Genomic DNA, 12,819 nt, shown 5'->3' on the forward strand with positions numbered 1-12,819 from the left:
TAATAGTAGGAGACTTCAACACCCTACTCACAACAGACCATCTAATCAAAAAATCAACAAGGAAACAATGGCTTTGAATGACACATTGGACCAGATGGCCTTAACAGATATATTCAGAAGATTTCATCCTAAGCAATGGAATATGTATTCTTCTCCAGTGCACATGGAATGTTCTCCAGAATTGATCACATACTGGGAAACAAATCAGCCCTCAACAAGTACAAAAAGATAGAGATCATACCGTGCATATTTTCAGACCACAGCACTATGAAACTCGAAATCAACCACAAGAAAAAATTTGGAAAGGTAACAAATACTTGGAGGCTAAAGAACATCCTACTAAAGAAAGAATGGGCTAACCAAGCAGTTAAAGAAGAAATTAAAAAGTATATGGAAGTCAATGAAAATGATAGCACCACAACCCAAAACCTCTGAGATGCAGCAAAGGCAGTCATAAGAGGAAAGTATATAGCAATCCAGGCCTTCCTGAAGAAGGAAGAAAGATCTCAGATACACAACCTAACCTTACGCCTTAAGGAGCTGGAAAAAGAATAGCAAATAAAACCTCAAACCAGCAGAAGATAGAAAATAATAAAGATTAGAGCAGAAATTAATGCTATTGAAACCAAAAAAAAAACCAGTAGAACAGATCAATGAAACCAGAAGCTGGTTCTTTGAAAGAATTAACAAAATTGATAAACCACTAGCCAGTTTGATCAAAAAGAAAGAGGAAAGGACCCAAAGTAAAATCAAGAATGAAAGAGGAGAAATCACAACCAACACAACAGAAATAAGAACAATAACAAGAGAATATTATGAGCAATTATATGCCAATAAAATGGGCAATCTGGAAGAAATGGACAAATTCCTAGATACGTATACACTACCAAAACTGAAACAGGAAGAAATAGAAAATTTGAACAGACCCATAACCAGTAAGGAAATCAAATTAGTAATCAAAAATGTGCCAAAAAATTAGAGTCCAGGGCTAAATGGCTTACCAGGGAAATTCTACCAAACATTTAAAGAAGAATTAACATCTATTCTCTTGAACCTGGCCCAAAAAATAGAAATGGAAGGAAAACTTCCAAACTCTTTCCATGAGGCCAGCATTACCTTGATTCCAAAACCAGACAGAGACTCCACTAAAAAGGAGAACTATAAACCAATTTCCCTGATGAATATGGATGCAAAAATCCTCAACAAGATATTAGCCAAATGGATCCATCCATACATTAAAAAAACTATTCACCACGACCAAGTGGGATTTATACCTGGGATGCAGGGCTGGCTCAATATCTGCAAAACAATTAACGTGATTCATCACATCAATAAAAGAAAGGACAAGAACCATATGATCCTCTCAATAGATGCAGAGAAAGCATTTGACAAAATACAGCATCCTTTCTTGATAAAAACCCTCAAGAAAGTAGGGATAGAAGGATCATACCTCAAGATCATAAAATCCATATATGAACGACCCAACACTAATATCATCCTCAATGGGGAAAAACTGAGAGCTTTCCCTCTAAGGTCAGGAAAAAGACAGGGATGTCCACTCTCACCACTGTTATTCAACTTAGTATTGGAAGTCTTAGCCTCTGCAATCAGACAACACAAAGAAATAAAAGGCAACCAAATCGGCCAGGAGGAGGTCAAACTTTCACTCTTTGCAGGTGACATGATACACTATATGGAAAACCCGAAAGATTCCACCAAAAAACTGCTAGAATTGATTCATGAATTCAGCAAAGTTGCAGGATATAAAATCAATGCACAGAAATCGGCTGTATTCCTATTCACCAACAATGAAGCAACAGAAAGAGAAATCAAGGAATCGATCCCATTTACAATTGCACCAAAAACCATAAAATACCTAGGAATAAATCTAACCAAAGAGGTGAAAAATTTATACACTGAAAACTATAGAAAGCTTATGAAAGAAATGGAAGAAGACACAAAAAAATTGAAAAACATTCCATGCTCCTGGATAGGAAGAACAAATATTGTTAAAATGTCAGTACTACCCAAAGCAATCTACGTATTCAATGCAATCCCTATCAAAATAACACCAGCATTCTTCACAGAGCTAGAACAAATAACCCTAAAATTTGTATGGAAGCAGAAAAGACCCTGAATAGTCAAAGCAATCTTGAAAAAGAAAACCAAAGCAGGAGGCATCACAATCCCAGACTTCAAGCTATACTACAAAGCTGTAATCATCAAGACAGTATGATACTGACACAAGAACAGACACTCAGATCAGTGGAACAGAATAGAGAACCCAGAAATGGACCCACAAACATATGGCCAACTCATCTTTGACAAAGCAGGAATGCATATCCAGTGGAATAAAGATAGTCTCTTCAACAAGTGGTGCTGGAAAAACTGGACAGCGACATGCAGAAGAATGAACCTGGACCACTTTCTTACACCATACACAAAAATAAACTCAAAATGGATGAAAGACCTCAATGTAAGACAGGAAGCCATCAAAATCCTCAAGGAGAATGAAGGCAAAAGCCTCTTTGATCTTGGCTGCAGCAACTTCTTACTCAACATGTCTCCAGAGGCAAGGGAAACAAAAGCAAAAATGAACTACTGGGACCTCATCAAAATAAAAAGCTTCTGCACAACAAAGGAAACCATCAGCAAAACTAAAAGGCAACTGACAGAATGGGAGAAGATATTTGCAAATGACATATCAGATAAAGGGTTAGTATCCAAAATCTATAAAGAACTTATGAAACTCAACACCAAAAAACAAATAATCCAGTGAAGAAATGGGCAAAAGACATGAATAGACACTTCTCCAAGGAAGATATCCAGATGGCCAACAGACACATGAAAAGATGCTCAACATCATTCATCATCAGGGAAATACAAATCAAAACCACAATGAGATACCATCATATACCAGTCAGAATGGCTAACATTAACAACTTAGGCAACAACAGATGTTGGTGAGGATGCAGAGAAAGAAGATCTTTTGCTTTACTGGTGGGAAGGCAAGCTGGTACAGCCACTCTGGAAAACAGTCTGAAGGTTCCTCAAAAAATTAAAAATAGAACTACCCTACAACCCAGCAATTGCACTACTAGGTATTTATCCAAGAGATACAGGTGTACTGTTTAGAAGGGACATATGCACCCCTATGTTTATAGCAGCAATGTCAACAATAGCCAAGGTATGGAAAGAGCCCAAATGTCCATTGATGGATGAATGGATAAAGAAGATGTGGTATATATCTACAATGGAGTATTACTCAGCAATCAAAAAGAATGAAATCTTGCCATTTGCAAGGAAAATGGAAATGGAAATGGAGGATGGAAATGGAGGGTATTATGCTAAGTGAAATTGGTCAATCAGAGAAAGACAAAAATCATATGACTTCACTCATCTGAGGACTTTAAGAGACAAAACAGATGAACATAAGGGAAGGGAAACAAAAATAATATAAAAACAGGACAAAACAGAAGAGACTCTTAAATATGGATAACAAACTGAGGGTTACTGGAGGGGTTGTGGGAGGGGGGATGGGCTAAATGGGTAAGGGGCATTAAGGAATCTACTCCTGAAGTCATTGTTGTACTATATGCTAATCTGGATATAAATTTAAAAAACTAAAATTTAAAAAAATGGATTAAAGACCTAAATATGAGACAGGAAACCATTAAAATCCTAGAAGAGAACACAGGCAGTAACCTCTTTGACATCAGCTGTAACAACTTCTTACTACATGGGTCTCCTGAGGCAAGGGAAATAAAAGCAAAAATGAAACTATTGGGACTACATCAAAATAAAAAGCTTCCGCTTAGCAAAGGAAACAATCAACAAAAGTAAAATACAACCTACAGAATGGGAGAAGATATTCACTAATGACATATCTGATAAAGTGTTTGTATCCAAAATACATAAAGAACTTATAAACTTATAAAACTCAATACCCCCAAAAAACAAATAATTCAGTTCAAAACTGGGCAGAAGACATGAAAAGACATTTCTCCAAAGGAGACATCCAGCTGGCCAACAAACAAATGAAAAGATGCTCAACATCACTCACCAATCATCAAGGAAATACAAATCAAAACTACAATGAGATATCACCTCATGCCTGTAAGAAAGTCTAAAATTAACAACACAGGAAACCACAGGTGTTGGCGAGGATGTGGAGAAAGGGGAACCTTTCTGCACTATTAGTGGGAATGCAAACTGGTGCGGCCACTGTGGAAAACAGTGTGGAGCTTCCTCAAAACGTTAAAAACAGGACTACTCTATGATCCAGTAATTGCATTGGGTGTTTACCCAAAAAATACAAAAATAATAATTAGAAGTGATCCATGCACCCTGATGCTTATAAGCAGCATTATTAACAATAAGCCAAATTATGGAAATAACCCAAATGTCTATCTGATGAATGGATAAAGAAGATTTGGTATATATACATAATGGAACACTACTCAGTCATAAAAAAAAATGAAATCTTGCCATTTGCAGGAAGGTGGATGGAGCTAGAGAGTATAATCTTAAGCAAAATAAGTCAGTCAGAGAAGACAAATACTACTGGGTTTCACTCATATGTGGAATTTAAGAAGCAACAACAGCAATAAAAAACATGGGGGGTGGGGGGAAGAGAAGCAAACCAAGAAATAGACTTAACTCTAAAGAACAAACTGATGGTTACCAGAGAGGAGGTGGGGGGTGGGGATGGGTTAAATAGGTGATGGGGATTAAGAGGGCACTTATAGTAATGAGCACCAGGTGTTGTATGTAAGTTTGAAGCACCAAATTATACACCTGAAACTAATATTACACTGTATGTTAACCAACTGGAATTTAAATAAAAACTTGGGGGGGAAAGTCATATATATATATATATATATGCCCAATATATATATATAATTATTTCGATGTAGTCCTAATAGCTTATTTGTGCTTTTGTTTCCCTTGCCTCAGGAAATAAACCAAGAAAAATGTTGCTATGACCAAAATCAGAGAAGTTACTGTCTATGCTCTACTCTGAGATTTTTATGGTTCCAGGTCTCACATTTAAGTCCTTAATCCATTTTGACTTATTTTTGTATATGGTGTAAGAAGGTGGTCCAGTTTCATTCTTTTGTAGGTAGCTGTCCAGTTTTCACAGCATCATTCTCGCCTCCTTTATCAAAGATTAATTGACCATATAATCATGGGTTCATTTCTGGGCTCTCCGTTCTGTTGATCTATGTGTCTATATTTTGATACTACAGCTTTGTAGTATATCTTGAAATCTAAGATTGTGATACCTCCAGTATTATAACTTCCTTTTCTTTTTTTTTTTAATGTTTGTGTATGCATTTGACAGAGAGCATGAGCAAGTGAGGGGAGGGGCAGAGAGAGAAGAGAGAGAATCCCAAGCAGTCCCAACGTGGGACTCAATCCCACAAACCATGAGATCATGACCTAAACTGAAACCAAGAGTCAGATGCTCAACTGACTGAGCCACCCAAGGGCCCCAGTTTTATACTTCTTTTTCAGGATTGCTTTCGCTATTCAGGGTCTTTTGTAGCTCCATACAATTTTTTTTTGAAGTTTAGTATCTTTTATAGAGAGGGGACAACTGTGAATTAAGCATAGGTTCTTTTAATTTGTTAATGTTTATTTATTTATTTTGACAGAGGGGCAGAGAACATGATGAGTGGGGGAGGGTCAGAGAGAGAGAATCCCAAACATGCTCCGTGCTGTCAGCACAGAGCCTGATGTGGGGCTTGATCTCACAAACCATGAGATCGAGACCAGAGTTGAAATCAAGAGTTGCAGGCTTAACTGACTGAGCCACCCAGGCACTCCTGTAGTTCCAATACAAATGTTAAGGTTATTTGTTCTAGTTCTGTGAAATATGCTGTTGGTATTTTGATAGGGATTTCATTAAGTGTGTAGATTACTTTGGGTAATGTGGACATTTTAACAATATTTGTTCTTCCAATCTATGAGGATGGAATAGCTTCCCATTTGTGCTGTCTTCAATTTCTTTCATCAGTGTTATAGTTTTCAGAGTGCATGTCTTACATGTCCTTAGTTAAGTTTATTCCTAGGTGTTTTATTATTTTTGGTGCAATTGTAAATGAAATTGTTTTCTTAATTTCTCTTTCTGCTACTTCATTATTAGTGTGTAGAAATGCAACAGATTTCTCTATACTGTTTTTGTGTCCTGTGACCTTACTGAATGCATTTACCATTTCTAGTAGTTTTTTGGTAGTCTTGAGGATTTTCTATGCATACCATCATGTTGTCTGCAAATAGTGAAAATTTTATTTCTTCCTTATCAATTTGGATGCCTTTTATTTCTTTCACTTGCCTGATTGCTGTGGCTAGGACTCTCAGTACTATGTTGAATAAAAGTGGTGAGGGTAGACATCCTTGTCTTGTTCCTGGTCTTAAGGGAAAAGCTCTTAAGTTTTTTACCATTGAGTATGATGTTAGCTCTGGGTTTTTCATGTTTAGGTATGTTTAGGTATGTTCCCTCTAAACCTACTTTATTGAGGGTTTTTATCATGAATGGATGTACTTTGTCAAATGCTTTTTCTGCATCTATTGAAAAGGTTTTCACCCTTTCATTGATGTGGTATATCACATTCATTGATTTGTGAATATTGAACCACACTTGCATCCCAGGATCAATGCTTCATTATTTAACCAGGTTTGTGAAAGTATTGAAAAATGAATTTCAATTATTCTTAATAAAAAGTATTTTTAGTATATTTTGGCCTTGATTTTTTAACTTAAATCATAAATATCAAAATCATTGAATTTACAAGCTGAAAATAACCTTAGATGCTATTGATTTTCAACCTAGAGAAAACATAAGCATAACCTAGAGAGCTTTTTCAAAGCACTTTTACCTATTCCCTACCCTGGCCTAAGCTGCAGAGTATATGTGAATGTGGAGGAAGGAGAGTGTGTTAAAAAAAATTAAAAATAAATTTTAAAAATTCCCAGGCTAATAAAGACCACCTAGTATAAAAAAAATTTTGTAGTGTATTTTGTTATACATTGTCCTCAGAAATTTTAAGATGTTTAGGATTCTCTCTTCCATATTAAATGGTCAGAAACCACTAGACTTACTGAACTTTTGAGACTGCTTTTTTATTATTTATCTTCTCCTTGTCAGATGTGATCATTTATTGCTCTTGGAATTATTTCTAACACCATTTCCCCCATCCTGTTTGGAACTCTCCTTCCCACCCAGTCCAATGGCTTGCTCCCTCATTCATTTCAGAACACTACTCAATGTTACCCTGTTAATGAAGACTTCCACCTATTTAAATTGAAAATGCCCCAACCTACAGTGCTATTCTCTTTTCTTGTTTTCCTTCTGTCCATAGCACTTCTCACCATTGAAATACTATATATTTACATATTTAGCAAATTTATGTGCTTATTTAAAGTTATTCCCCTGTCATTTCCCCCTGGTTGTGTGCACTACAAGGAAAGGGAGTTCAGTGTGTTCTGTTCACTGTTGTCTCCCCAGCACCTAGAAGAGTGCCTGACACATAATAGGCGTTCCATAAATATTTGTTGAATAAGTGAATGGTTAAACTCAAAACTCCTATCTTTTCTGACTTTAGGGAATAACATCTATTTTAGGATACTGCGCTGAGAATCACTTGGATACTGTTTTAAAAGTTCTTAAGACATTCCAAGATCGGGAAAAGTTTTTCATGAATCGATGTAAGGTAAAAAGAACAACTTTCTGTCCCAAAGCTTTTGGTCACTGCAAGGGCAAACGACACTGATCCCATCAGTGAACAGCCTCTTCCTGTCCCCAGGTCTGTAGTCCAGGTGAGAATTGCCTGAGCCCAGGCCCTGTAGCATGACCAGCTATCTGACAGATCTACTCCATTTTCTATCACTATTGCTGACTCGAAAGGTCCTAAGGAATTCCGTGTGTGCCTAGGTTTGTCCCTCTACCAACTGTTCAGACCTCCTGGTCAGTTTCCATTGTGTACACTCTGCTTCCCCTGAAGGAAAGAGATGTAATAAGTAAAAATTAACACACGCTTTCCCATAGGGACCTCTTTTAAAGCCTGATAGATCCACAACATAGTTTTGGGTGTTTAAATTTGACCAAGCAAGCATATCAGTTTTAGACTAATTTTCATCATCGCAGTCTCATTTCTTAATCCCTGTAGTGGTCCATAGAATTAGGAAACAACATGGAAGGAAGGCGACACCTTCAATCATAGTTTTTATGTCTCTCTTTCAGGGTATTTTTTCTGGGAAAAAGAGCCTCACCAAGACTGATGTCATGGTAATCTACGGAGCTGTGGCCCTCCATGCTCCTAAGGGTCAACTCCTCACCAGGCTTGATCAAGACATCGTATCCCAAGTCCTATTTCTTTATGGCCAGTGCTCTCAGGTAATGGCTAGCACAGGGCTGCCTGGATTTCTAGGCTGGGGTTCCCAAACCTTGGAGGGGCTCACCTCTTGGGAATATTCATGCTCAAAAGATACAGGCCAAAGGCAAGACAGGACCTGGTATATTTGGAAGATGAGAATGTAAGACAAAAAAAATTTTTTTTTCATAACAAAACAGGGTCAGGTAATTTGTTTCTTTCCAAAACCTTGGGCAGTTCATGTCCCATGATACCTTCCTAGGTAAGTACCCATAGCAGTCTCCCTCGAATCAAACTTAAAATAATTACTCCAGCACCTCATTAGGGCATTACAGATTCATTACTTCCCTGCAATAGTCTCTGAAGTGTTACTAATGGTAGTTGTTCAACCTTTTACGTGGTATAGATAAACCACCTAAAACAGTGCCTCACAAATAGTAAGCGAAATACATGTATCTTTTTAAATTTTTTTAATGTTTATTTATTCTTGAGAGAGAGGGGGACAGAACATGAGCAGGGAAGAGGCAGAGAGAGAGGGAGACAGAGGACCTGAGGCAGGCTCTGTGCTGTCAGTGCAGAGCCCGATGTGGGGCTCAGACTCACAGAACTGAACCGTGAGATCATGACCTGAGCCAAAGTCAGACACTCAACCGACTCAGCCACCCAGGTGCCCCACAATACATGTATCTTTAAGCGAATAAAAATATATCATTAACCAATCTACGCAGTCTACATCATTAGGTACTATTTCACACGCACCCCAACACACACATTCATACCAATCCCCCCGGCTGTCACTGATGCTCTTCAAACGTGCCAGGAATATTCCTGCCTCAGAGCCACACATCTGAGTTGGAATTCATCTGATCACTTCTGTCCCCCATAGTACTTTTTATATCTTTAATAAAGTACTTTATATATATTGTCAATTTAGCCATTTTGCTAACTAGTACCAGGTCAGCCACCTAAAAATCACCTTGGGATCAAGTTTGAAATACGGCTTCCCAGAACCATTTTTCAGGGAGATTGATTCCGTAGATCTGGGGTGGAGGCTGACAGCTGTAATTTTAAAAGGTTTATAAATGATTCTTATCCATAGCCAAGTTTCAGAAGCTTCTGCCGATTACGTGCACATCTGCTCCCACATCAGACTGTCAGCACCTTGATGTTAGGGATGGTACCTTATGCTGTCTTACCTCCTCTTCTGTGCCCTCCACACACCACCTGCTTGATAAATCTGTACTCTTGATATTTATTCATGTGTGTATGTGATAAAAATGGAAACACAGGAAACTGATGATATCACAGATATAAGTATACACCAGTGAAAGGGATCAGGGCAGTGATCCTCACCCTTCAGTTGCATGACAATTACCTGGAGAGCTTGTTAAAAATAGAGATCTCTAATGAATCACAGCCTTTAGGGATGGATCTATGAATCTGTATTTTTGCCGTGCTCCTGAAAAAATCTGTATTTTTGCCGTGCTTCTGATGCACCAAAATTTGAAAAGCAATGATGAAAACCAAAAATATGATTTAAAAAAAGATGTTTTCTGGGGCACCTGGGTGGCTCAGTTGGTTGGGCATCCGACTTCGGCTCAGGTCATGATCTCATGGTTCATGAGTTCAAGCCCCGCATAGGCTTCTGTGCTGACAGCTCAGAGCCTGAAGCCTGCTTCAGGTTCTGTGTCTCTCTCTCTTCTCTCTCCCCACTCATACTCTGTCTCTCTCTCAAAAATAAATAAACATTAAAAAAATTTTTTGAAGATGTTTTCTGTTACATTAATTTTTAGTCAGTCATTGAGGAAAATTAGGATAAAAATAAAAGAGGAAAAGAGATAAAGATGTTTTAGATAATGATGACTGTACATTTTCAAGGTACAGTCAGTTCTGCTGTAACACAGCATATGCACAACATAGTACAAAAAAAAAACCACAGGATTGTGGGGAAAATGGGGTAAGGGGCACAACATTCAAAAACCCCATCAATGACACAGAAAAAAATAGGAACCTAATTTTTAAAACCATTTAAGAAAAAAAAACATTTAAGAAATATCTAAGTACTATAAAAAAATTATGTCACTTTTCCTTGAAAAACACATGAATTCAATTGTGAAAGTTGTGAGTTATTATGAAATGGTGGTATAAAGAAGGGTCATTTGAAATCAGACAGACAGCTAGAATGCCAGATTTGTATGGGAAGCAGCTCTTACCATGGTAAACTGAGGCAGCTGGCGTGTTTGAGGTGTTGTGTGAGTATTCCTATGCAGTTCAATTCAGCTAGTTCACCTTTTGCCGTCATGGACCAAACTGTGCATAAGCAAACACAAAATTCAGAATATACCAGAAGTATTTACTCACATATCAATTTCACTGGAACAAAATTGCATTTTCAATGCAAGCATCATAGCAGAACTGACTATATCTCCTTCCAATTACTTTCTATTCTATTACTTTCATTCTATAGCTTTTCACTGGTCTTTCTGCCAACAGCCTCTATCCTTTTTCTTACCAAAATCTGGTAGAGTCTCTTTAAATTGTGAGACTTGAAACCCAAACGCCTGGTATCTTTATGCTGCGTTCTGTAGATTACACTCACCTGGGGAAAATGTCTGCAAATGTACAGGACCTCACTTTGGAAATAGGGGAGGGAGTGAACAGCACCCACTCCTTGGCAAGACTCCGTGTCCTGCTTCACTCTTGTTTTCAGGTTGGTGGGTGGGCCTTTTTGCTGGTGTAAGGGAACTCTCTAACTGCGGCTCTATATCTGCTTTTGCCTTTGGTTTTCAGGTTCTGGGCATGTCTGTGATGAATAAGGTATGCAATATATTTGATATATGTATTTGATATATGTATATGATGTATTTGATACAAATACATTTGAATACCAAGTATGTTCCCTGGAAATGCAGGAAGCATATATGTCCTCTTGGTTGGATTCCAGAGGAAAGGATCCCAATATATAACTAATTAATCCAATTCTGAAGCCAGGATCCCTGAGCTTAATCTAGGACAGAACATAGAGCTATATTTGGTTACAGGTGGTTTGAAAGTTAGACTGCAAACTAGAACAGTATTTTTAGAACTATGGGCTGTGACCCACCAGTAGACTATGATTTCAATGTAATAGATTTAATAGACCGCACCAGCAAATTTTTTAATGAAATAAAAGAAATAGAAGAGAACATTGTACATAGCAATAATAAATATCATAAAACTTTTATTTCAGTTATTATACATATTATAGATAGATAGATAGATAGATAGATAGAATGTAAGTACAGAATGGAATTGTAAACTGTTTCCTACTGTGTGGTTTATGGTCCAAAAAGTTTAAAAGCCACTGCCTTATAGAACCTCAATCTATGGGGGGTGGGGGGTAGGGGATGGAAGGAGTAGAAATTGACCTTTGTTTTTTTAATTTCCCTGCAACTTTGATCCTACACTGAGGTAGAGAAGGAAAAAGAAACAGATTCGCACTTCTGTCTGGGCACATAGTTCAACCCTAGGTCAAGAACTGGGTTTATAGAACCAGGTGTGGTACCCAAGACTTTGGCTTGCACTGTGAATCCTTTCGTTTTAGGACATGGATCTGCAAATGAGTTTCACAAGAAGTATCACTGAGATTGGCATTGCTGTCCAAGATGCTGAGGATCAAGGGTTCAAGTTCTCCTACAAGGAGGTGCTACTGGGTTACATGCTGGTGAGTGGGCAGAGAGGACATGGGCAAGGCCATGAAAAGTCTGTTACCAAGAGCACAGAGCTGTCTTTTTTTAAGTGGGTAAAACTTGCCAGTCCCAGGGAACAAACAGATCTCTGCCATATTTTGGACCAAAGGCACCCAGTGGTCCAATGGGATTGCAGCTGCATGTGGAAACTCCCCTTTCTAAAATATTTCACCTCCTTGTTTGTGTTACAGGACTTCATCAGGGATGAGCCCCTGGATTCCTTAGCTAGCCCTGTTCGGTGGAAAGCTTTAATCGCCATTAGATACCTCAGGTAGAGAATTTTAGAGAATTTTTCTTGCTCTCATTGAGAAAAATATTTCCTTCCCAATATCCTCCTTCAGATCAACTGACTTCTCAGTCAGTGGATACACCAGTGCACCCTTCCCAAAGTGAACACAGCTCATCGATGGGCTATTTCAAATTGGGGCTTCTCCCTCTTTTCAGACTTACAGAACTGACTAAGAGCCCGACCATTTGATAACCAAGAGGGAGAAAGAGCAACTTAGAGGAGTGAGACTTATTGACACATAAGGATTGAAGTTTTGGTGCAAAAGGAAATTTCTTTTCCTAGACTTTGGTCTGTAGGCAAATTTTAATATTCCAATTAAAAACTTATGAAGCCCTGGGGCACCTGGGTGTCTCAGTCAGTTAAGTGTCTGACTTCAGCTCAGGTCATGATCTCAAGGTTCATGAGTTTGAGTCCCACGTGGGGCTCA

General features: G+C 38.1%; 1 protein-coding gene across 1 annotated transcript in view; it reads left to right on the plus strand.

The window, feature by feature from the left end:
- The window catches only part of MROH2B (maestro heat like repeat family member 2B), a 72,048-nt gene that overhangs the window by 33,217 nt on the left and 26,012 nt on the right, over window positions 1-12,819 (plus strand). Inside the window, exons 20-24 of the mRNA XM_030306859.1 lie at window positions 7,608-7,715; window positions 8,246-8,398; window positions 11,166-11,192; window positions 11,959-12,078; window positions 12,295-12,374. Coding sequence (XP_030162719.1) covers window positions 7,608-7,715; window positions 8,246-8,398; window positions 11,166-11,192; window positions 11,959-12,078; window positions 12,295-12,374 — 488 coding nt within the window. The remainder of the gene's footprint in view (window positions 1-7,607; window positions 7,716-8,245; window positions 8,399-11,165; window positions 11,193-11,958; window positions 12,079-12,294; window positions 12,375-12,819) is intronic.

The sequence above is a fragment of the Lynx canadensis genome, chromosome A1 (assembly GCF_007474595.2).
Source record: "Lynx canadensis isolate LIC74 chromosome A1, mLynCan4.pri.v2, whole genome shotgun sequence".
In the NCBI taxonomy this organism is placed as follows: Eukaryota; Metazoa; Chordata; class Mammalia; order Carnivora; family Felidae; genus Lynx; species Lynx canadensis.